This window comes from Somniosus microcephalus, chromosome 7, assembly GCF_052327205.1.
Source record: "Somniosus microcephalus isolate GS21.2 chromosome 7, FLI_Smic_1.0, whole genome shotgun sequence".
Lineage (NCBI taxonomy): Eukaryota > Metazoa > Chordata > Chondrichthyes > Squaliformes > Somniosidae > Somniosus > Somniosus microcephalus.
Window position 1 is genome coordinate 258,470,595 of NC_140993.1, and position 26,108 is coordinate 258,496,702.

Consider the following 26,108-nt stretch of genomic DNA (forward strand, 5'->3'; position numbering starts at 1 on the left):
CCTTGCGGTACCCCACTAGTCACTGCCTGCCACTCGGAAAACGACCCGTTTATTCCAACTCTTTGCTTTCTGTCCGCCAACCAGTTCTCTATCCAAGTCAATACCTTGCCCCCAATCCCATGTGCCTTAATTTTGCACGCTAACCTCTTATGCGGGACCTTATCGAAAGCCTTCTGAAAGTCCAAATACACCACATCCACTGGTTCTCCCTTATCTATTTTACCAGTTACATCCTCAAAAAATTCCAGTAGATTAGTCAAGCATGATTTACCTTTTGTAAATCCATGTTGACTTTGTCCGATCCTGTCACTGCTTTCCAAGTGCTCTGCTATTACATCTTTTATAATGGACTCTAGCATTTTCCCCCACTACCGATGTCAGGCTTACCGGTCTATAATTCCCCGCTTTTTCTCTGCCACCTTTTTTGAATAGTGGGGTAACATTAGCTACTCTCCAATCCATGGGTACTGTTCCAGAATCTATCAAGTTCTGGAAGAAAGCCACAGGAGTTGCTGGTGTGGAAAAGGAAAAATTCACCCTGGTGCAACAGGAGCTTTATTTGAGACCGGAGTTCCTTTGCCCTTGATTGGCACATAGAAGAACTGCTAGCATGCATTCAATCCTTGAGTGCTTTTAGATGCAAATGCCAACGGACTCTGTATCAGATATTCAAATCTAAAACTAGAGAACAGAAAGATGGTATCTGGATGTGTAACGTTATGAAGGTAATTTTTGGTAATTTCATGGATTGGTCATACTGGAAATGTCAAAAGTTACAGAAAGCATAATGAAATGAGCAGGCACAGACCTCTTCTGCAGTGATCAATCCACCTTTATTTTTCCAGGTGGGTGTGAGCTCCAAGGTCTGTTCATTTCCAAATCTTATTAACATTTGCTGTTTGTATGGGGCCTGGAGTTTAAGGGTCGAGTATGCAGACTGCACTTGTGCAATGGGTGTTTGTGTGATGCTCCTCCTGTTAGCCTGCACTGTCGACCTTTACGACAACTTGCATTTATATAGTGCCTTTAACGTAGCAGAAGCATCCAAGGTGCTTCACAGGAGCGTTATCAGACTAAATTTGACACCGAGCCACATAAGGAGATATATTAGAATAGGTGTCCAAAAGCTTGGTCAAACATGTAGGTTTTAAGGAGCACCTTAAAGGAGCAAGAGGGGTAGAGAAGCAGAGGTTTAGGGAGGGAATGCCAGAACTTAGGGGCTAGACAGCTGAAGGCACGGCCGCCAATGGTGTGGCCTAGGTAATTGGGGATGCACAAGAGGCCAGAATTGGAGGATCGCAGAGATCTCGGAGGGTTGTCGACTATGTTCCTGTTAATTTTCTTTTGGATGCGCGGCCCCTTTCAGGGGCTGCGCGGCTCATTCAAAATATCACACAGGCGTGTTTTTTCCTGTCGAAAAGCCGGCTGCGCAGGAGGTCCAGCGAGCTTAAGGGGGCCTTTGGTTGTAGGGCTGGAGGAGTTTACAGAGGTAAGAAGAGGCGCAGTCACGGAGAGATTTCAAATCCTCTTCCAACTTTGTCCTTACTTCTGTCCCGATATGTTCAAGCTCACTGGTCTGCCCTTCTTTCTCCCAGTAGCAGCAGGTAGTCTGTTACTATGACCGTTGCTGTTCGTTGCAACCACTCTTCTTGGATTTACACAAGTCTACTCCTCCAATTCAAAGTTGCTTTTTGCTTGAAATTTTTTTTTTTTTTTTTTTTAAATTTGTGCTGCTGCGCCTGAAAATCTGGCCGCAATGTTGAGAGATCTCCCAGAACAAGCGCAACTGGAAGACACTCACATTTGAGAGTCAGAGGCGTGGCCAGTTTTGTGGGTGGAGATTAGTTCGGACATGTAGTTTGATGGATGGGCGTAAAAGAGTGAGGAGACTTGGGCGTATTGCAGTCACATGAGTAACTCGCTGACGCCCAAAATTCCGTGATCTTTTAAGTCACGTTAATTTGCTTGCACCCAGATTACGTGTGTAGCATCTGTTGTGTAAATACGGAGAGAACTCCAGGCCATTGTGTTTTTTTTTACATAGTCAGAAGATTGTGGGAAACCCATCCGTGAATTTCCAATGTGAACTTGTGGCGGGCAAGCCTTCCATCGGGAGCATGGTTTGGTAAAATAACTAGAAAGAAAACACCAATTTATGCAACAAACCAAAAAAAATACATTACACCAAATCTGGCCATTTACTGATAGGAGTGGCTTTAGGTTACTCTCAGCTAAATGTAGTCAGAGGAACAAGAAAGTCAACTTCCAAACATGTGACTAACTCTCAGATGGTTAAAACTAGGTAAAGAGCACTGCAGAAAATTCCATGCACTCATATCAAGTGGTACTAATAAATGTTGTCACTACTTTTCATTTAAAATCATTGACTATTCTCCTGCTTGGTGGGATTAGGGGTGAGGAGAATTTCTTTGGGGTCAAGTCGGTGCAAAAATGACATGCCTGGCAATGGAACATTGTAACAGAGGCAACCCACTGAGGCAGACTCAGTCACCCAGGCAGGTGTGCAGTACGCCAGGACACGATGATTCACCAGATAACATGATTCATTGCTGGGAGCTGGAGGGTGTTAATCACGTCACTGGGGGCAGTCTCGAAACCAGTTCCCAGGGGACACCAGACCAAACTCCAAAACTGCCCTTAATTCAACACTAAATTGTCAATCCTACTCAGAGGCCGCAGGATAGGTAGTGTGAGAATTGGAAAAATAGTGTAGTAGGGACGATCTTCTGAGGTACAATGTTGTTACATCTGACATGGTAGTGCTTGATGCTGACACTGAAAACGTTTGTTTCCCAGCATTAACATCTTGACTTGATTTCTTTAGAATAACTTTCCCCCTCTATTTTGTTTGTTTTAAAAAAAAATCACATCATCTTTCAGCCTTTCTCATTTCCCGTAAAACAGAAGGTACTAATAGTTACCAAAAGCACATTGCTGCTCACAAACAGTAAACGCAAGGACAAAGAAGGACCGTAATTAAAACAGAAAAACGCCCTGAGCCAAGCCACACTGCACTAAACATCAGGCCATGTTGCAGGCATTAATGAAGCTTTGAAGGGTAACTCCACCCTACTTACAAAATACCACATTCTTAGTACTTTACTTACAAACAAAATTCTTTGCCAAGTGTTTTGAACCAAGTGCTCCTGGGCTGTGGACAACAAAGAGGCAATGCTAAATTTGTACAAGGCAATGCTTAGGCAACAGTTAAAGTACTGCGTGCAGTTTTTTGGACACCCCATTATAGGAAGTCCAGTGTAGATTCACCAGGATGCAGCCAAGGATTAGAAACTTTAGTTATGAGGAGGGGCTTGAGATACTGGTATTATTTCCACTGGAGCAGAGAAGGCCAAAAGGAAATTTAAGCAATGTCTTTAAAATTATGAAGGGGTTTGATTGAGTAAATAGGGAAAGACTTCTTTGCCTGGGAGTCAACAATGAGTGGACATCAATGTAAGATCAAGAGGATGATGAGGGAGATCAGGATAAATGTGTTCATCCAGAGAGTTGTTGAACCATGGAAGGCTCTGCCACAAGAAGTATCACAGAATCACAGAAACCCCACAGTGCAGATAGAGGCCATTTCGGCCCATCGAGCCTGCACCGACACATATCCCACCCGATCCCCGTAACCCCTACACCAACACATATCCCACCCTATCCCCGTAACCCCACGTATTTAATCCTCCTAACACTAAGGGTCAATTTATCATAGCCAATCAACCTAACTCGCACATCTTTGGACTGTGGGAGGAAACCGGAGCACCTGGAGAAAACCCACGCAAACACGGGGAGAATGTGCAAACTCCACACAGGCAGTCGCCCGAGGCCGGATTCGAACCCGGGTCCCTGGCGCTGTGAGGCAACAGTGCTAACCACCATGCCACCAAGTAGTTGAGACAGAGACCATTGCATCTTTTAAAGAAAAAGTGGATAAATATTTGAAGCAGAAGATGATACAGGGTTATGGGGAGAGGGCAGGGCAGGGGGGGGGGGGTGAGTTTTGTATTATTCAAGCAAAGAGCTAATACAGACATGAGGGGATGCTCAGTTCCTAATCTATTTTTTTCAATATTTCATTCAGCCAGAAGGCATAGAATGATACAGCACAGGAGGCAGCCATTCGGCTAATCGTGCCTCTGCCTGCTCTCTGAAAAGAGCTGTCTAATTAGACTCATTCCCCTGCTTTTCCCCAGAGCCGTGCAAATTTTTCCTTTCAGGTATGTATCAGTTCCCTTTTGAACGTTAATGTGGAATCTGCATCCACCACCAATTCAGGCAGTGCATTCCAGATCAAAAAAATTCACTGCACAAAAAAAATTCTCCTCATCTCATCCCTGGCTTTCTTGGCAACTGTTTAAAATCTGTGCCCTCTGGTTACCGACCCTCCTGCAAGTGGAAAGTTTCTCCCTATTTATTCTATCAAAAACCCTCCTAATTTTGAACACCTCTATTAAATCTCCCTTTTTTCCCCCCCACATTACAACAGTGACTACACTTCAAAAGTACTTCATTGGCTGTAAAGCGCTTTGAGACGTCTGGTGGTTGTGAAAGGCGCTATATAAAGGCAAGTCTTTCTTTCTTTCACTTTCTCTACTCTAAGGATGGTCAACTCTTCCCTGTATGAATAGGACAATTATTGTGAAGTAGAATTACAGAAAATATTACATCCATCAAACGTTCAGAGCTAATTCCTACATTATAACAGTGACTACATTTCAAAAAGTACTTCATTGGCTGTGAAGCGCTTTGAGACGTCCAGTGGTCGTGAAAGGCACTATATAAATGCAAGTCTTTCTTTCTTACTTAATTCCATGATTTGAGAGGACAAGGAGAAAGACTGCAAATGGGGAGGACAGCCTCAATGTAGACCAAGGCACTGTGGCTCAGACGGCTGTTCGGGGGGGGGGGGGGGGAAAGAGAGCAAAATAGAAATGTGGTAGTGATAGGGGACTCCATAATCCGCTGCAGCCAAGAACAAGAACCCCGAAGAGGGTGTGTTGCCTGCCCAGTGCCAGGATAAGGGGTATCTCCGGTGGCTGGAGGGGAACTTGGAAAGGGAGGGGGTAAATCCAGTTGTCGTGGTCCGTGTTGGAACAAACGACATAGGTAGGAACGGGAGGAGGTCCTGCTGAAAGAGTATCAGGAGCTAGGCTCTAAACTAAAAAGCAGGACATTGAGCATAATAATCTCTGGATTATTGCGCGAGCCACGTGAAAATTGGCATAGAAGCAGACAGATCAGGAGAATTAACACGTGGCTAAAGGGCTGGTGTGGGAAAGAGGGGTTCCTTTTCATGGGGCACTGGCACCAGTTCTGGGACAGGAAGGAGCTGTACCGATGGGACGGGCTCCCCCTGAACTGGGATGGGACCCATGTCCTAGCAGAAAGGGTAAATAGGGAGGTGGCAAAGGCTTTAAACTAGTAAGATGGGGGGAGGGATCTACAAAAAACGTAACCAGCCTAATTATAAACAAAACAGGAAAAGAGAGCATAGGAAAGAATAAAGTAAGGGAGGACATTGATGGCAAGGGAATAAATAGAGTTATAGAACAAGAGTCTAAAAAGATGGTTAAACATAAAGTGAGAGGAAATCCTATTAAAAATGAGTTAAACTATCTGTACAGCAATGCACTCAGTGTCCGTAATAAAACAGGGGAGCTGGAGGCAATCATTCATTGTGAGGAACCAGACATAGTAGGGATTACTGAGACATGTCTACAGAAAAATCAGAACTGGGAATTAATCATTGCAGGGTATAACATATTTAGAAAGGTTAGCAAGGGAAAAAGGGGAGGTGGAGTAGCTGTACTTATTAGGGATAACATAATGGCAGTAGAAAAAAGTGACGCAGCTATCAGCAAGACAAAAATAGAATCCATACGGATAGAGATAAAAAACAATAAAGGATCAATCACACCAATAGGTATAGTCTATAGACCACCTAATAATGGAAGGGAGGTGGAGGAAGAAATATGCAGACAAATTAGGGAAATGAGTAAAAAACATGGAATAATAATCATGGGGGATTTCAACTACCCTGATATTAACTGGACAGAAGAGGTAGGTAAAGGGGATAAGGGAATGGAGTTCCTACAATGTATACAGACTCCTTTCTAAACCAATATATAAAAAGCCCAACAAGAGAGGATTCACTATTGGATCTAGTAATGAGGAATGAACCAGAGCAGATAAGAGAAGTAAAAGTAGGGGAACATCTAGGCAATAGTGACCATAATATAAAACGCTTTAAGATGAAAACCAGGGTAATAGATTGGAGAAAAGCTGATTTTGAGGTACTGAGAATAGAACTTGGGAAAATAAAATGGGCAACATTATTGGCAAAAAACAATGTAGAACAGCAATGGGAAACATTTAAAACAGTGTTCAACAGAGTGCAGGGACAATATATTCCACTAAAAAGAAAAAACAAACTAAACACTAATGAGACTCCATGGATGAATAAAGCCATAAGGGAACAATTGAGGGTAAGGAAAGAGGCATACATTAAGTACATAGACAGCAGGGAAGTGCATGACAAGGGAGAATATGAAAAGATTAGGAGAGAAGTCAAAAATACAATTAGAAAGGCAAAGAGGAACTAGGAAATTAAATTATCAAGGAACATAAAAAATAGTAAAATATTTTATAAGCACATCAAAAAAAAAATGAAGGTTCGGATGTGAATAGGGTCATTAAGGGATAGACAGGATAATACCACAGGTAAAGATAGAGCGATGGCAGAAATATTAAATAATTATTTTGCTCCAGTATTTACTAGGAGATAGAACAGGTGGACATGACATTGGATTATCAGTTTAGTAATGAGGTAAGTGCATTTAAAATAAAAAGTGGGGATATATTAAATAAACTAATCAAACTCAAAGAGGATAAAACCCCTGGTCAGGATGGATTGTACCCATGTATTTTAAAAGAATCTAGGGAAGAGACATTTCTACAAATATTTAATAATTCGTTAGAAAAAGATGTAGTGCCAGAGGACTGGTGGATAGCTAACATAATACCAATATTTAAGAAGGGGGATAGAACATATCCAGGGAATTATAGACTAGTCAGCTTAACATCAGTGGTAGGAAAAATAATGGAACATCTAGAAACCAAAAACACAGTAATGAATAGTCAGCATGGATTTCAAAAGAAAAAGTCTTGCTTGACCAACCTCACTGAATTTTTAGAAGTGGTAACAGAGAGTGTAGACAAGGGTAATGCAGTAGATGTAATTTATCTAGGTTTTCAAAAGGCCTTCGATAAGGTACCCCATAACAGATTGATGAACAAGGTCAGAGAATGTGGAGTCAGGGGACAAGTAACAGAATGGATTGCTGGCTAGCTTCAAGACAGAAAGCAGAGAGTAGGGGTAAAAGGTAGCTATTCACAGTGGCAGAAGGTGGGTAGTGGTGTTCCACAAGGATCAATGCTGGGACCACTGCTGTTCACAACTTACATTAACGATTTAGACTTTGGAATCAAAAACACAATTTCTAAATTTGCGGATGATACCAAATTTGGGGGGAGGGTTGATAGTCAACACTGAGGAGGACGGCAACAAGTTACAGGAGGACATTAATAAACTTGCAGAATGGGCAAATAATTGGCAAATTATATTCAACACAGATAAATGTGTGGTATTACATTTTGGTAGGAAGAATAGGGAGGTCACTTATTACTTGGAGGGTGCGAGTCTAGGTGGGGTAGAGGAGCAAAGAGATCTTGGAGTACAAATACACAAATCACTCAAAGTTGCGACACAGGTTAGCAAGGCCATAAAAAAAGCAAACCAAGCACTAGGGTTTATTTCTAGAGCGATAGAATTGAAAAGTAAGGAAGTTATGCTAAACCTGTATCGAACCTTGGTTAGACCACACTTAGAGTACTGCGTACAGTTCTGGTCGCCATATTATAAAAAGGATATAGATGCACTGGAGAGGGTGCAGAGAAGATTTACAAGGATGATACCAGAAATGCGAGGGTATACATATCAGGAAAGGATGAACAGGCTGGTCTCTTTTCTCTTGAAAAAAGGCTGAGGGGTGACCTAATAGAGGTCTTTAAAATTATGAAAGCTTTTGATAAGTGGAAACATTCTCTCTGTATCCACTCTGTGGGGAAGAGCATAACTAGAGGCCATCAATATAAGAGAGTCACCAAGAAATCCAATAGGGAATTCAGAAGAAACTTCTTTACCTAAAGAGTGGTGAGAATGTGGAACTCGCTACCACAGGGAGTGGTTGAAGCGAATAGTATAGATGCATCTAAGGGGAGGCTGGACAAGCATATGAGGGAGAAGGGAATAGAGGGTTATACTGATAGAGTTAGATGAGGAAAGACAGGAGGAGGCTTGAGTGGGGCATAAACGTCAGCATTGACTGGTTGGGCTGAATGGCCTGTTTCTGTGGCCATATATCCTATGTAATCCCAGTGGAGGACAGCTTACAAGCCGAGCTGGGTGGGTAACCGTGGGCCCACCTTGCCCAATTTTCTGTCTGTTATCGAAGAACAACTTCAAATCAGATCAAGGTCCTGTAGTCCGGTTTCAGGGGCTCAAGTGACTCTCAAGGTGATTTGAAGTGGCATTGCCACGGTCTGTAATGGAATGGTTCCAGGGCAAAGTGCCGTGGGACATTTTACTACGTTAAAGGTGTTGTATAAATGCAAGTTGTTGTTGCCATTGCTCCTCTCAAGTGATGTCACCAGACAGGCTTAGCAGCCGAAAAAATGCTATTATGCCATATGTGCTACTGGTGTACAGTAGAGAACACTATACAGATGACAGAACCATTGAAACGATAATGTACAATGTCTTGGAGTGAAGCATCTTTATTTTTCCTCCACACTCAGATGTACCACAATGTCTTACACTGGAATCCATTAAGACGTTTTGAATTCAAATTTTAAAGTTGAAAAAGGTTGGTAGGCTTACAATCAAATGTTTCTGTATTTTTTGTCATGTTGTGACCGACGTATGCTGTTACCGACGTATGCTGTTGACTAAATTGCCAGTGCATGCTGAATATGGTCGCTGAGGCATTCAAAAAATCACCTGAAAGATATCCTGGCCTATAAATTAGATGGTGCCACGCCCATTTTGCGGGCGCTTAAGCCTCCATTATGGAAGGCAGAAAGGGCATGCTCATTATGAGCCAGAAGTGAACCACTTGCCATATTGGTGTAGGCAAAAAAAAAAATCATTTCTGCCTGAAACAGGCATTATCCCCTTTCCACATTCAAATAAAGGGCCTAATACCTGTTTGAGGCCCTCACTGCAATATTGGGTTGCCTTGAATTCAGTCAATGTTCAGGAAAACCAGGCCCACATGCGGCCTTAAAGGGCCGCAACCAACAAGTAAGTGTTTAAAATAGACTTACCTCAATGTGGAGTTGGGAGGAGCAGCAGTGCTCCTCCCAACTCCACATTCAAACCACGTGAGCCGCTGCCGGCCATCGCTCCCCCACCCATCCCACGCTACCCACCCTCCCGCGTCCTCCTTAAAGGACTTACCTGAGGGCTGCCTCGACACTAGCAGCTTGCCCTCACTGCTCCTCTGGGCAGCTTGCAGGAAACCAATATTAAGGCACAGGGAATGTTCCCTCCATGCCCGCAAAGGTTGAGGCCCCTCTACTTATTACATGTTTCCAAATATGAAATGCAAGATTCCAATATTTAAACCAAACATGTAAGAGAACCAGGCTATGCTGGACAGTTAAACCCGCGTTAGTGGCAGTCCTGTAATGAAATACAACCTACGTTAATGAGGTCCATCACAGCAACACAGATGACAATCTCTATACCTGTAGTGTGATGTTGTTTATATTGTTGGGATCAATACCGGAGATCTGGACATTCTGCCCAACCAGGTTAGCGGAAGTGAGCTGCAGCTGTATTCCCTCGAGAGTGGCAAAGCTGGCATCTGTAAGTGATAACGTCAAATCAGCTGCCAATAAATCAAAGGACACAAACAGATTATTAAGTGCAGAAAGTGGTATGGTCTGTAATGAATGCATTAAAATCTGATCAAGTGTTTGCTGCAATTAACAGATCTTATGCACTCCAGATTTGGTACTTGATAAATAAATGTGAAATTATTACTGCCCCCCCCAGATCAAAAATATTAATGGAATCACAGTAACATCCCATAAAACTTAATTCAAATTAATAGACATTATTGGATCCAAGAAAGACAAATTAGAATATTTTCTTAATGGGGAGAGACTAGGAGCTGTGGAGGACCAAAGGGATTTAGATGTTCATGTACACAAATCACTAAAAGCTAGTGCACAGGTGCAAAAAGTAATAAGAATGAAATTATTGTCAAAGATCAAAAATATTAATCTGATCATAGAAACATTCCATCAAGCTTTAAATGAAATGAGTAGACATTATTGATATTGTACATTGAAGCCAGCTTGAAAATAGAGCTTATTTAGCAGAATAAAAATATTGATTTCGCGCATTCCCCAACAGCACTTACCTGAGGGACACTGCGACGCCAGCAGCAGCCCAAACCTGGACTCTTGGCACTTCACCAGCTCAGCCGAAACAAACCACCCACTCCCCACAAAAATGGTTGCGGCCCGATGTGTAAAGCATTAGTGTACGTTCGGGCAAAGTTTAGCGCAATCGAGGGATAATCATTAACTTTTGGTCATCCCAGCTATAGACAACAGCAAGCATACAATTGGTACCTGTTGCCATCTCTATATAAACTTCAAAAGCCTAACTTTGCTAAGCATATACTGTACCATCATCTTTCAAACCGAATGTTATCGTTTTAGTGAGGTTAAGTATGCGTTGTTGTATTCTGAAATGAGTTGCACAGAATCAACTGGTATGGGTTTGCATTAAGAATTGTGTATCTCTGGACTAAATAGCAACAATGACATAAAGTAGTTGTTAATAATGGATCGAACCGAGTCCTGTTCAATTCTTGGTATCTTTGAGGTGAGCTAAAAGTTAATTTGTGTTAACAAGTGCCAAATTTAGTTCCTGCTGGCGCTAAACTGTGACTGGGTCTTTTTTTTTTTTTATTAAGTTGGTTTATGTAGGATTATTCAAGGGTCAAATTAGGCATTGCAAATAATAATCCAAGAAGCAAAGATAAGCGGATACATTATTCATACCGTGCACATGATGCAATAGGACTAGCACTATGAAACAAATAAGGCAAGAAGGTGGCTGCATTAGTGCAAAATTTCCTTATTAAAAAGATTTGATAAAACTGCAAATGGACAATTTGTGCTGATTTCGATATGCTGGACACGGGAATAAGTCTGTCGCAGTTTATTGAAAATTGAAGAGAAGTGGAAAAAATACTGATGAAAATGGCTGGACTAGATCAGTTCACATTTAAAATTATGATTCAACTTGCATCGCTGTCCCTTTAATGAAAGAGGAGGTTTATGTATACGGAGATCATTATCAATCCCTTTCTGGTAATAGTATGTTATTGCAAATCAAAGCATGGGCCTACTCCATTAAACAGATCAACTTGTTCATTCGCCCCGATGAGGATATGCGTTCTTATATAATATAGGAGATGACATGATTTCGGGTGGGGTGGGGAGCGTATATACTGTGATGCACAAGGTATCGCAGTTGCATGGGACAGGCTGGATGGACCGGAGGGTCTTTTCCTGTCTGTCATTATATGTATGTTTGTGGACAAAGTTCACGGATATTTTTTGAAATAAGCTGTATAACCGGAACCAGAGGGGAAATAAGGGAAAAAAAAATTATGCAGCGAGTTATTATCTGGAGTGCGCTGCCTGAAAGGGTAGCGGAAGCAGATTCAATCCGAACTTTCAAAAGGAAATTGGATAAATACCTTGAGGGGAAAAAAACTGCAGGGCTATGGAGAAAGAGCAGGGGAGTGGGACTAATCGGATAGGTCTATCAAAGAGGCGGCATGGACACGATGGGCCGAATGGCCTCCTTCTGTGCTGCAGCCATCGGGCCGTAATTTGCAGCCCCTACGGGTGAGTATGAGGTGCGTACGCATGGGGAAGGACCGCGCAAGGTCCGGGTTTACGCATGCGCCAAAACCCGGAACTTGTGATCGGTCGAGAATTCTCTGGACAGATCGCATGCATCCCCAGCAAAAGGGCATCGGCGGGCGGAGAGTTGGGCTATTTGCCCAACTTCTGCCCAGCGAATGCTCGTGAAATTCTTTAAGAGTTTGAAAAAGCAGAAAAATAAAATGTTATCAATAATTCATACATTTAAAAACCTGTGAAATAAGGTAAGTTTATTTTTAGCCCCTTAAAACATGTACATTTATTTTTCAAAAAATTCCATTTTTGTTTTAAATATTTAATTAAATGCCATTTTAATTCATTTTAAATGTGATTTTTAAAAATTAATTTGATGTCTCAGTGTATTTTTGGGGTATTCCCATTCATATTTATGGGGTTACCGCACATATGAAATCCCGATAAGCATGAATGGGGATTCCCTTCTGTCATTCGTCGGTCCGGCCTACGAGATCCCAGGGACGCTCGTGAACCGCATGCGCCCGAGATACGTTGGCCTCTTCCCGTGGGTACCCGGGGAGCCCCAGGACCGTGAGTCTCCGTGGATCCCGAGGCCCCAGGTACGCGGGCATTTTATTTGCGGATTGGAGGCATTTCCTTGCGGGAAGCCACCGACCGCAAATTCAGGGCCATCGTCTTCGGTCCCCGCCACAAACTCCCTTCCCTAGCCACCGACTTCATCCCTCTCCCTGGCAACTGTTTTGAGGTTGAACCAGAATGTACGTAACCTTGGTGTCGTAGTTCACCCCGAGATGAGCTTCTCACCACATATCCACGCCATCTCTAAGACTGCCTATTTCCACCTCCAGAACATCGCTCGTCTCCACCCCTGCCTCAGCACATCTGCTGCTGAAACCCTCATCCATGCCTTTGTTACCTCTAGACTTGACTATTCCAACGCACTCCTGGCCGGCCTCCCACGTTCTACCCTACGTAAATTTGAGTTCATCCAAAACTCTGCTGCCCGTATCTTGACCAACTCCAAGCCGCGTTCACCATCACCCCTGTGCTCGCTGACCAACACTGGCTCCCAGTTAAGCAGCGCCTCGATTTTAAAATTCTCATCCTTGTTTTCAAATCCCTCCTTGGCCTCGCCCCTCCCTATCCCTGTAGTCTCCTCCAGTCCCACAACCCTCCGAGGTCTCCGCGCTCCTCCAATTCTGGCCTCGAGCATCCCTGATTTTAATCACTCCACCATGGGTGGCCGTGCTTTCAGCTGCCTAGGCTCTAAGCTCTGGAATTCCCTCCGTAAATCTCTCTGTCTCTCTTTCCTCCTTTAAGACGCTCCTCAAAACCCACCTCATCTGCACTAATATCTCCTTATGTGGCTCGGTGTCAAATTTTGTCTTCCAATGCTCCTGTGAAGCGCCTTGGGGCGTTTTACTACATTAAAGGCGCTATATAAATGCAAGCTGTTGTTGTATAATTCAATGAACTTTTCCACAATACTTTTTAGCTGTGTTTTAATTGGAATTATGAAATGTCAAAATATTTTAACGATTAATGATTAAAAACATTACCTGACATAGATGCAGGAAGAATAGCTTGTCCAACTAATCCCTGTTGGAGAAGGTTCTGATCAAACTGGCTGGCGAGAACTCCATTATTAGTGATGTAAACATTTGCATCTGCAGTCATCAGCAAGTTTACGGGCTGTAAGCTCTCGGTTGTTTGACGTGTTACAGGCTTCCGGATTTTCTTTGGCAGTGACGTGGGCTTAAAGTGGGATTGTATGTGACTCTTCCTGTGTCCTGAAGTCCGGAAACGCATGTCACAATGTGGACATTTAAAAGGCTTTGCTCCAGTGTGCAGTCGCATGTGAACTTTTAGGCTACCTTTGGTTGAGAAGGGAGAACTGCATACATGGCATTTGAAGTGTTTCTGACCTGAATTTCAAAATACAAAAGTATATCATTAAGAAAAAAAAGCAGAAACATATGCACACATAGAACTTGGGGGCATAATCTCAGGATAAGGGGGTCAGCCATTTAGGATTGAGATGAGGAGACATTTCTTCACTCAGAGGGTTGTGAATCTTTGGAATTCTCTGCCCCAGAGGGCTGTGGATGTCGTTGAGTGTATTCAAGACTGAGATCGATAGATTTTTGGACGCTAAGGGAATCAAGGGATATGGAGATCGGGCGGGAAAGTGGAGTTGAGGTCGAAGATCAGCTATGATCTTATTGAATGGCGGAGCAGGCTCAAGGGGCCGTATGGCATTCTCCTGCTCCTATTTCTTATGTTCTTATGCACACACAAAACAGAACTTGATAGATGCACAAATATCTAAAGGTCATTGGCGAAAAACTGTGATGGATCTTAAAATGGGAGAGATGTTGAATTTTCTCATTTGTAATTAACTTTCCTGTTGACTTCATAAATGGTGCAGCACTGTCATGAATTATTCACAGATTTATAAACCCTCTCAAGGTGAACTTATTTTAAGAAATGTGTAGAATTTCTTAGTTACTTTAACCGATTCTGCTCGCTTCTGTGCCATTCCATTTAATGAATACTGCTCACCAAAGGCTATCACCAACTACAGGAAACTTTGGTTTATCCGGAGGTTAACTGTCCGGAATGCTCGAGCCACCGGCAAAAATCAGGAGCCGTTTCGTTAGTTTTTTTTTCTTTTCGTTGCTTTTTTTCCACCAGTCAGGCTCTGCAATGTCTCGCTGAAGCTGTTGCTAAGCTACAGAGACGCTTGCAAGGTACGGCCGACTGTTTAGAAGCTGTTGCTAAGCAACAGGGTTTGTTGCCAGATACGGAGCTCAAAATCTCCGTATGTTTCAACATTAGCGCTGGTTTGTCCGGCAGTTTTGATGGGACGGCAACAGCTCGGTCCCGTCGGTGCCGGATAGCACAAAGTTTCCTGTATTTTCATGGCTGCTTTCAATACTTTCCAGCAGTGGCCTAAATTAATTACTATGCTCTGTGAGTTCCTCTTACCTCATGGGCACCAAGGCATGACATTATCTACAGCTCACCTCCTAAGGGAAATAGAGAGAATTTTGTGCTGGGGCAGGTTTCAATCTGACAGCTGCTCAGATTCCAGCCTGTATGAACTCTTTATGGATTTATTGGTAATTAACCCCTTGCACCATTTTTTGATACATTTCAGATGCAAGTGCTTTAACCATATCATTAAAACAGCATTTTATACTCAGAATCACATGCTTACATTTACACATATGGAACAGCAATGGTAGCAGAGGTGCCAACTGAGAGCCAAATCCGACTTCTCAGATTTTATTGCTCGACCCACAGTAAGGTGCCAGGACTCTGTCTAAACAAGATGCTTACACCTGAAAATAGTTCCAATTAGATTTTGAATATGTAAGGGCTGACCTTCCTCCAAGCCCCCAAGTCTGCACTCCTGACTCCGGCTGATTTCCCCTGGATCAGGTCATTTGGGCAGGGTCCCCGCAGGACTCCAGGCCTGCATTTGGGAGACACGCTGGAGGGAGGGAGGGAATAGCTGCTGCAGGCCTGGGGAGCCTGTAGCAGTGGAGTATCCAGGTTTTGTTGGGGGGGGGGGGGGGGGGAGCAGAGAATTGACAGAATTAGTGTTTAAATTTTAATCATGGGGTTGGGGAGTTGAAATGATCCCCCTATGTTGGAGGAACCAAATTTGCAATTCATTTCACAGGAACAGGAGGAGGCCATTCAGCCCCTCAAGCCTGTTCCGCCATTCAATTCGATCATGGCTGATCTGCAACTTATTTCCATTTACCCGACTTGGTTCTGTAACTCTAAACCTAACAAAAACCTATCAATCTCAGTTTTGAAATTTTCTATTGACCCCCAGGTTCAACAGCTCTTTGGGGGAGAGAGTTCCCGATTTCCACTACCCTTTGTGTGAAGAAGTGCTTCCTGACATCACCCCTGAATGACCTAGCTCTCGTTTTAAGGTTATGCCCCCTTGGTTCTAGACTCCCCCACCAGAGGAAATAGTTTCTCTCCACTTGCCTACATTTGAGCTAAGATATTGTACACTCAAAGTCAATTCTAATGAACATTGTACAATTAATTCCACTACTTTAAATAACAAAATATCACCAAGAGATATTAACGCATATTTGTACACGTCAAGCCTTTGCTTTCAGATTCAAGAAGGCTGAGTTTTGCTGGGCTTACTCCGAAGTCCGATTATTGAACAAAATGTTTAGCAATCACCCTGAAAATGCACCCATCAACATGTTCAAAATTAAATTGAACAGTATAATTATCATCATACTGGCGCTACCTCAACCATGAGCACATTCCAAAACTTTTTCAAATAGTAATACATCGCCAGCAAACTTTTACTAGTACCAATGTGGAAATGCAGTTATTCTTCAATTCAATTTTTTTTTTTTTTTTTTAATAAGGAGCCTTGCTTTTATCTTTTTCCTCATAAAGAATTGGCTGTTCATTATAATTTGTGGCTGGTGCTGTAATCATACCAGACTGTACAGGATATTAAATCAACATGCGACAGCTCAGCCTGGTCACTGATAGCATCTCAGTCCATTTGCTGAATTTCGCAAAACAAGATTGAACCCATCACCTCATTTCAAAAAATGCCAACTGACAAACAAGTTCACGGCCTACTTACTGACATGAAGATAATCTGAAGTGGCAGTTTCACAACATGGCCACTTCTTTCAATTACAAGCATCAAAATATCTGCTATATTTCACCATGAGGCAAATTTTAAGTCTTCAAATCTCAGTTTCGGGCGCTGGCAAGTGGGTAGCAGAAAACTGTGCACGCATTGCTCGTGATTTTCCATCCAGTTTAATGCATGAAAATCATGGGGTGCGAAATTAGCACTCCCAGCTCATGAAGCTTGGCACCAGAAGCATTATAGAGTCACACGGCACAGAAAGAGGCCCTTCGGCCCATCGTGTCCGTGCTGGCCATCAAGCCCTGTCTATTCTAATCCCATTTTCCAGCACTTGGTCCGTAGCCTTGAATGCTATGGTGTTTCAAGTGCTCATCTAAATGCTTCTTGAATGTTGTGAGGGTTCCTGCCTCTACCACCCTTTCAGGCAGTGAGTTCCAGATTCCAACCACCCTCTGGGTTAAAATGTTTTTCTTCAAATCCCCTCTAAACCTCCTGCCCCTTACCTTGAAACTATGCCCCCTGGTTATTGACCCCTCTACTAAGGGGAAAAGTTCCTTTCTATCTACCCTATCTATGCCCCATATAATTTTGTACACCTCAATCAGGTCCCCCCTCAGCCTTCTCTGCTCTAAGGAAAACAACCCCAGCCTGTCCAGTCTTTCTTCATAGCTGAAACGCTCCAGCCCAGGTAACATCCTGATGAATCTCCTCTGCACCCTCTCCAATGCAATCACATCCTCCCTATAGTGTGGCGACCAGAACTGCACACAGTATTCCAGCTGTGGCCTAACTAGCGTTGAAGAGTCCATTTCAAGTCCGGCTTGGACTGATGGGATGAAAAGGCTCAGCCATCTGCTGTAAGGGTATTGTGTGTAGACAGTAGCAACCCAGTTCCTACTCTTCTTCTTAGGCAGTCCCTTGGAACCGAGGATGACTTGCGTCCACATTAAAAATGAGTTCTCAGGTGACTGATGAGTCCAATGCGGGACCTACAGTCTCGGTCACAGGTGGGGCAGACGGTGGTTGAAGGGGCGGGTGGGTGGGGTGCTTGGGTTGACGTGCGCTCCTTGCGCTGGCCGCGCTTGGCTTCCGCTTTCTCCCGGCGAAGAGACTCGAGGTGTTCGGCACCTTCCCGGATGCTTCTCCTCCACTTTGTGCGGTCTTGGGCCAGGGATTCCTAGGTGTCGATGGTCTACAGTTCCTACTGAGCACAGATCCATAGCATTCTCTCTAATTTGGCACCAATGGACCTCTCACTCAGATAGAGAACACAGGATGGCTGGTGTGGAAAATGGAATGCGTCACACTGGTGAAGTAGGGGATGCTCTGTGGAGGCTGGGTCTCAGCCGGATTCTTGGGACAGAGTAGGAGGAGCTTTAGTGTACACCTATGTATGCTACATTTGATCACGTTCTTCACCATAAAGGACGCAACAACAACAATATCTACAAATGCAGCTGCTTCAAAAAGAACCTTGACAACGACAACAAGAACTGAAAAAGATGAATTAATTTCAAGTTTGCAAATGTAAGCTTTCTGGTAAATTGCCTCCCTGTTTTATGGCTTCTGTCACTTGGAATGGCTTCCAATATCCTCACTCTGCAGTAACTTAATGGAAAAACCATCACTAACCTGTGTGGGTTTTTAAATGACAGTCCAGAGTAGACTTCACTGTAAAACTCTTCCCACATTCATCGCACTTAAAGGGCTTCTCTCCAGTATGGATTCGTATATGCCTATATAGGATGAAGAGTCACATTTTATTATTTCTATTTACACAGTTTTTAAATAATTGATGGTGACTATTTCTAGTTTTAGAAAATACCTATTTTTTTGAAAACGCGTACAATAACATTACAGAAATTAATTAGATTTACACTCTGAATCTGTTGGATATCTATTAGATCGGGGGCAGTTTTAGATCATTTCAAAACATATTTGCTGGAAAACTGTCCCGTTTCATGAAGTCCATAAAAGAAGAAACTATTGGGAAGTATCAGTGAAAATATGAAAAAAAATCAGCTTTTGCCACCCCCACCCCCCCCCCCAACAATGTCCAAGGTTACCTGCAAAAGGAACGAGAAAAAGTGGTTGCTGAGATTCTCCAGTATGACTTTCTCTTTTGGGACTCACATTGGCAATTCAATGTTGCTGAACATCACATCAGCGAAGATGCGAAGACAGACCTAGAGAAAGCTGCAGAAGGAACTGTGGTAGATGACAGACACACACCAGGACTAATGTGGAGTTACGATGATGACAGGTGAGGAGGCTGAGCAAGTTATTCTGGGCTGCTGCCGACACGGCTCCAGAAGAAGCAATCGAGATTTATAATCTCAGCAGTCAAATCAGAACAACTGCAGTAGCAATTCTATTTCATGCTGCTTATCTTGGGGCCTCAGAAACACAATAAAATGGGAGAAGGAGCACTGCACAGTAAAGAGTAGACAGGGATGAAACAGACGCAAGAAAACTGCAGGTAAGGGTCACAGGAAAGTCAGAAATCATACAAGGAAAGTAAAATCAGAAAATAAAAGCATAAGGAGAAACAAAGATACTTCAGAAGAGGGAAGCAAGGTGGGACAGCACAGCACGCTATAAACATGATGGCCCTGAAATTAGGATCGGGAGCTTGCCGCGCGTGCAAGCCCTCGATGTGCACTTACCCGGCGCGCTGACATTTCAATCCTGGCCCGCATTGCATTTCCTCTCACTGGTCCGCTTGAGGTCCTGCCGCGCTGTGCGTTCGTGACCCAGCGGCGTACTTAGTGCGATGAGCCGGCTGGGATCACGTGAGCACAGGGCAACCAATGGGAGGTTGCAAAAGTTCATTCATGAGTTTGAGCTGTCAAACTCATGAAAACTCCTGGCTCCAAAACACTACTTAAACTTGAAAGAAAATTAAAAAAAACATTGCACTACTTAAATGAACCATAAATAACTGTAAAAAAACTATTTTAAACAATAATTTTTAAATTTGAAAAAAATTATTATATAAAAAAATCGGGGCTAAAACTAAACTTACCTTACTGTAAATTCTTTAAAAATAATAAACCTGTGGAAATTTTTTAAATAAATTGTATTAATAGACCACTTACCTGTAAAACTAAGTACTTGCGTGTGGTTTTTCAATGCGTAAAAACCGGAGGCCTTTACACATGCGCAACTCTCTAAAAATAAAGGAAATCCAAGTCGCACGCGCAGACTCCTGCGCGCACGCGTTCAACCTCTTAACCCCTTGGGTCAGAGGAGAGGAAATGCCGGTTTTCCCCGCATGCGCTGTGCATGCTGAAAACCGGCAATTCCTCCGGGCACACGCGTGAGTACCCCGTCCGTACTCACGCGTTGGGAGAGGAATTACTGGGCCGATATAACTTTGCATTTCAAAAACCCTATATGCACAAGTCAGAATATCTAGAAACAGTAGGTGTATTCATGCTCATGTACACACAGGAAAACTACAAAATTACAGGATAAGATGTGCCGACTATAAGAGACATCAGATCAGGACACAAGGGCACTTGAGGGCAACTGCCAATTGTGTCAAATTGCAGCCAGTTTGTGTTGTGGAGCTCTGGGAACTATCTCCCTATCTCTGCAGCCTCCTCCAGCCCTACAAGCCCTCAAGATCCCTGCACTCCTCCAATTCTGGCCTCTTGCACATCCCCGATTTTAATCGCTCCACCACTGGCGGCCATGCCTTCAGCTGCCTTGGCCTTAAGCTCTGGAATTCCCTCCCTAAAGTGCCTCTATACCTCGCCCTCCTCCTTTAAGATGCTCCTTAAAACCTATCTCTTTGATCAAGCTTTTGGTCACCTGTCCTGATATCTCCTTCTGTGGCTCAGTGTCAAAAATGTTTCTTATTGATATCGCTCTTGTTAAGCGTCTTGGGACGTTTTACTATGTTAAATGCGCTATATAAATTTAAGTTATTGTTGCTTTTGGCATACTCAGCTGCAACTGCAGGCAATTCTTTTCTTGTGACTAGCAGAGCCTGTCCTGGATTCAAACCCAGGCTCTGGAGGTGAACATCGGAGTAAAGATAATTATTTTGGCCTATTTCAAAAGAGAATTGGATTTATATATGAAAAGGAAAAATTTGCAGGGCTATGGGGAAAGTGTGTGTGGGGTGGGATTAATTGGATCGTTCTTTCAGAGAGCCGGCACAGGCACGATGGGCCGAATGGCCTCCTTCTGTGCTGTATGATTCTATGCTTAAAGTTGCTTGCCTGCACTGGTGATCCTGGATGCCCCAGTTTCAACCGGTGTTAGTTTCTGGCTCCTTAGAAATGGTGTAAGGGAGGAGAGAGATGCAAGAGACCTCAGAACGGTTCTCCCAACTATTTAAATATTAAAATGGCACTCCTGCCTGTTCCAAGTTGAAGCTTGCATTGTCAGCAGTGAAACTGGTGCTGATGGGGCATTCTGATGAGGCAAATTGGACCCCAAGTCAAAGAAGTGCTGGTTTTCCCTAATTATTATAAGCAGCCGGAAGCCTGCAGCATAGTCCTGTTTAAAAACTAGCACAAATTTGGTAGTCTTACTTTGAAAGATCAGAGGACGAGGGAATAATCTCTCAGAATTTATTTTATTGGGCAATTTGCAGAACAATTTGTTTCCTCTTGTGTAATTTAGCTTATTTTCAATTTTTAAAAAAATAGAAATGTTCATCATTAAAATCATTTTATTGGGTCATTAAAAAAAAGAGATAATGAGGTTCAGAAATAATAATTACAGATTAACTTGTACATTATGATGACAATATGGAGAATTGATGCTTAGATATCAAATTATCTTGGGAAAACAACATAAATTAAAGAAGCATGTGAATTTTAAACTATTAATACATGTTTTATCAACAGTTTGCTTTACTTTCCAAGCCAATTAAGCGGGCTAGCATCTATATAGTGCCACTCAACATTTCTACACCAAGATTTGGCTTTTTGATGTTTCCCCACAGGATACTGGATATCTGGAGCAGACTCACAGCAATAAAGGCAATTTAAATATCGACAGATAGCACAGAGTTTCCAAAATACTGTCTTTGGGCATCAGAGAGACTGTCAATTTCAGACTTTGGGCTTGCGATTGGCTGAAGGCCAGTTTTTTTAACTAATGAAGGCTTGATTTTTTTTGAAAGGTGCTCCCAACTCTAAATAGACAGCGAAAACAGAAGCAAAAGAAAACTGGTAATAAAAGGGATTTAAAAGTAAGTGATTCAAGAGAAAGAGTTAGAATGTACGTATAAGATGAGGAAGAAAATGAAAATTACAACTGTAACAGAGGAGGGAAGATGGGGAGAATGATGAAGGTTTGACAAGAAGTCTTCACAATTACTTTAAATTAAAAATAAATACTTACGACAGAAGTTTAAGACAAACTATTCCTGGCATCTGAGTACCTTTATCACTGTAATATTAGTGTTTGTTTTAGCACCACAGTGTGTCAGCTGAAAACTATTTAATTTTTTTAAAAAGGGAGTTGGAGATATTGGCCTCAATGTACCAGTAATTAAACTTTTTTTTTTAAAGTTCGCAGTTTGTGATGTTGTGCAGACATGGAGACCATCCTGTAGAATATTCTAAATTCATAAAAAGAATTCTAAAATGGTAGAGAAAATGATTCCAAAGTATTATACGTTTGTCTATGAAAGTCAGTTTTCTCCAGATTTTTGCATGGATTTTGTGTTCGTCAAGTCAAACTTGATGTTAGTACTCGGGAATGGAGCGCTTTCCATTGCGGTACCAGTTTTAGCAAAAATCACTCCCATGTCAGGTACAGATCAGGTAGATGCATGGTAAGAATCCCTTCTATTCTGCTCCAACAAAGTGTCGCAGTGAGATTGACAACCTATTCCAATTGATGCCAAATCAGGGCCAATTGTCTGCTGTGGTCTCACAAATACCAGGAACTAGACTAAAACTGTCCAAACCCATTTTACGCAGGACTACACAACCGCAGATAACCAGGAGAATTTCACTCCATCAGTTCGGTCTGGATTCAAAACAAACTTCCAGTGGCTATTTTATTAAGTTTCCCGAATGCGATGCTCTATTACCTTGAGTGGGTGAACAAATAGCTGTCTCTCTTAACTGGATATTGGGGACAGAGGCTGACAACAATGCAGGTAGACACCTTAAAATTATCCCTTCCACACTGTGAGGAACTGCCTACTCCTTAGTCCCTCTCCCCAATGGACCAGCCAAAATTAAGAGACACCTGGGCACAAACACACACACACAACCACCATTCAAAGAGAGACACCATTGGATTTATATATAATGCCTCATCAGGTCTCCCAGAGTAGTTTGCATACAGTGAATTACTTTGAACTGTTGTGATGTAAGCAAACGCAGCAGCCATTTACAGCACAGCAAGATCCCACATGCGGCAATGAAATTAATTGGTTTTTAATGGCATCGGTTGAAAAACAAACGTTAACTGGGGTACGAGGAGAGCTCTTTGCTCTTCTTCAATTGACTATTGGATCTTTAACTTCTGAACCACTTGAACCCCTGGAACTGTCAGACAGGATATTGTACTGAGGCGTCAGCCTAGATTATATGCTTAAATCCTGGAGTGGGGCTTAAATCTTCGAGTGGGACTTGAATCCACAACTTTCGAAAACCAAAGGCAAGATTGCTATTGAGTCAAGTGGACATTTAGATGTATATTTGTACACCAATGTGCAATGTCAAAGGAGGGAAGAGGAGAGAATAATCTGCAGAGAAAATGGACAGCAAAAAATAAAACTAAACTGAAAACAAAATATCAATCCTCACCTAACTAGGTCACTAGGCTTTTTGAAACTCTTCGTACAAAATGAGCATTGGTTTGCATGTTTAGGCTCCTCTTCCACCTCTGTGTTCTTATCCTTGATTTCACTGACCCGGTCCTTCTCTGCTGCCGATTGGACTAACACTTTTTCTGAGACGGTGGCGTCTAATCGCGTTTCAGTTTTGGCTAATTCCGCTGTCTCTTCCTCTGTAAATGTGATGATCCCAATCCGCGATCTTCGCACAACAGGCCTCTCTAGATTTTCATCTTCTTCATCTAGATGATAAAAGTTGTTTTTCGGACAAAGAAAGAAAAAAAAATTCTTATATCATATTTGAAATAGATTCCGCGCTCATAACCGATGGAAAAAAAATATTTAAAGCGTAGACTGCCAACAGGTTCAGGGAAGTGATGGGTCTCCATGAGCTGGCTGGTTTGCAGCTCAAGCACTGCGATGCTGAAATAAATATTATTACAGTAATAAAGCTTCTCAAAAGTACCTTTATTACTGTAATGTAATCCTAACTACTAAAGTTCTTTAAAACGATTTCAATTAAAAATGACTTCTAACACTAGGTGCTGTCATCCATTTTTCCACCTTCTCACTTCTATTTATCATCTTAAAAAACACTAAACTCAGTTAACTATCTGGCTTGCTGCTGCTTCTTCCTTCTGGTTCCTGCAATCCATTTTGGAAGTGGAAGCAACTTTTGAAAATGTTTGATTGGCTACAACACAGCTACAAAGTAATATTTTTTAGCCAGTATTAGACCAGGGGAGTGAACTTTGACACGGTCAGATCAATTGTAATAGATGTTAAAATGGGAAGAGGATGCGGATGAACATGTTTGTGCGCTGCCAGCTCCAGGGCGTCCCCCCCAAGCAAGTAATCACCATGAAACATGGAAGTTTTGTAGAAGGCATGGTAGTTTTTGCATAAGATGGGTGTTATATTCTCATGAATAATAAGGAGTGCAGATGATGAAAGTACCACGGTAATTCCTTCCTTTAGATAAAATACTGAGTACGACTTAGTATTCCGAGACAAACCACTTCATACCTCCAACTCCTGCCGTTACTTGATGAGCCTTCATGTGCCTCTTGCAGTGAAGTGATGTTCGGAAAGTGTCATCGCAGAATGGGCACTTAAAGGGTCTCAGACTGGTATGGATTACCATGTGCCTTGTAAGGCTCCCATTGGTAGTAAAGGTGGCATCACAAACATTGCATCTGTAAGCTTTGATACCTTTAAACATATATAGACACATTTCTAGATAGCTATAAATGTTAAAATAAGCTACATCAGTTGCATCAAAAAGACGGATAAAAGTGAAGCACGGTATTGGCATCGTTAATGCTTTCACACTACATGGGGTTAAAAACCTAAAACATGGCATTGAATAGAAGGCAGCCATTCAGCCCATCGTGCCTGTGCCGGCTCTTTGAAAGAGTCCCCCCCCCCCCCCTCTTTCCCCGTAGCCCTGCAAAATGTTTCCTTTTTGAGTATTTATTCAATTCCCTTTTGAAAGTTACTACTGAATCTGCATCCACCTAGCTTATTTTGGTACAGATGTTTTCGATTTTGTGTCAGCTTGGTTTCCAAGTGAGGGAGAGAAGCAATTCAATTCATAAGCAATTCTGTTCAGATACGTGTTTGATTGGCAGTTATTTCAATTTACTGTACTTGGTCCTGGTTGTTTTTTTTAATGATTGTTATTTTTTAGTGTGTCTGATTCAAATTGGGTAAATGGGGGGCAATTTACGACTTGCTACTGACCTATTTAGGCCTAAAGCCAGGGTGGTAATGGGACCAAAAGCGTGCAGATAATCCGCTCATCCCAATTTTCAGGTGGACCTCAATTTAGCCGGCCAGAGCTCCCACCACAAACAGGCGGGGGCGACACTAACATGTGCAAATTGGGGTCATATGACACAGCCAAAGACCCAGGTGCCATTTCTGTCTCTACCCACGTTGCTACCACCAGTTCCTCAACTCATCCACAAACCATGGGCAGTACAAGTGAGGAGGCGGCCATTTCCAGCAGTATTTAAAAGGCTCCTTTGCTGAAGTAAGGCAAAGCTAGAAGCAGGTGTGGCGCTCAATTTTACTGCAGTTGCTTAGGTCTTTTTAAGCATTAGGGGCTTCCAATATTTGATCTCCTTGCCGCTGTGGACGCGGCAAAAAAAATTCCCATGCACTATAAACCACTGCTCCCGTTCACTCTCGACACATCTGCCCCTACTCTTTGAGGGGCTGCCGGAGGCCCATCAAGATTGGTCACCCCGACAGATTTCCCACCCTCCCGATCGGCAAGCTGCCTCTAAGGAACGTGATTAGTGCTAGCAACTCTAATTCTGCTGTCCGATGTTAATAAGGCCCAAATCATGAGAATCAATCAGGGAACTGCCGACTGCAACAGGCGAGTTGCGCAGACACCCTGCCCACCACTTGCCCGATGATGTGTCTGAAACAAAAATCGCCCACCAGCGTAATCAATTTGCAAACCCGTGGCCAATGACTGCTGCGCTAATTTTATTTTACAGTTTGTTTTAGTGGGGTGGGGGGGTGCCTGAATGGTGGAGAATGGATTGGTTTGCAAGCTCATTTAATTATTTGTATATAGACGAATAGAAATAGAAACAGTATACACAA

General features: G+C 42.7%; 1 protein-coding gene across 6 annotated transcripts in view; it reads right to left on the minus strand.

Moving 5' to 3' along the window:
- LOC147115252 (zinc finger protein 236) overlaps positions 1 to 26,108 on the minus strand; it is a 186,535-nt gene that overhangs the window by 57,624 nt on the left and 102,803 nt on the right. For 5 of the 6 annotated variants that reach the window (XM_085993641.1, XM_085993642.1, XM_085993639.1 and 2 more), the window contains exons 19-23: positions 24,516 to 24,701; positions 23,461 to 23,731; positions 18,311 to 18,414; positions 13,590 to 13,955; positions 9,832 to 9,974 (exon numbers count right to left, since the gene is read on the minus strand). In XM_085993641.1, coding sequence (XP_085849767.1) covers positions 9,832 to 9,974; positions 13,590 to 13,955; positions 18,311 to 18,414; positions 23,461 to 23,731; positions 24,516 to 24,701 — 1,070 coding nt within the window. The remainder of the gene's footprint in view (positions 1 to 9,831; positions 9,975 to 13,589; positions 13,956 to 18,310; positions 18,415 to 23,460; positions 23,732 to 24,515; positions 24,702 to 26,108) is intronic. The other variant, XM_085993640.1, reaches the window with a different exon arrangement.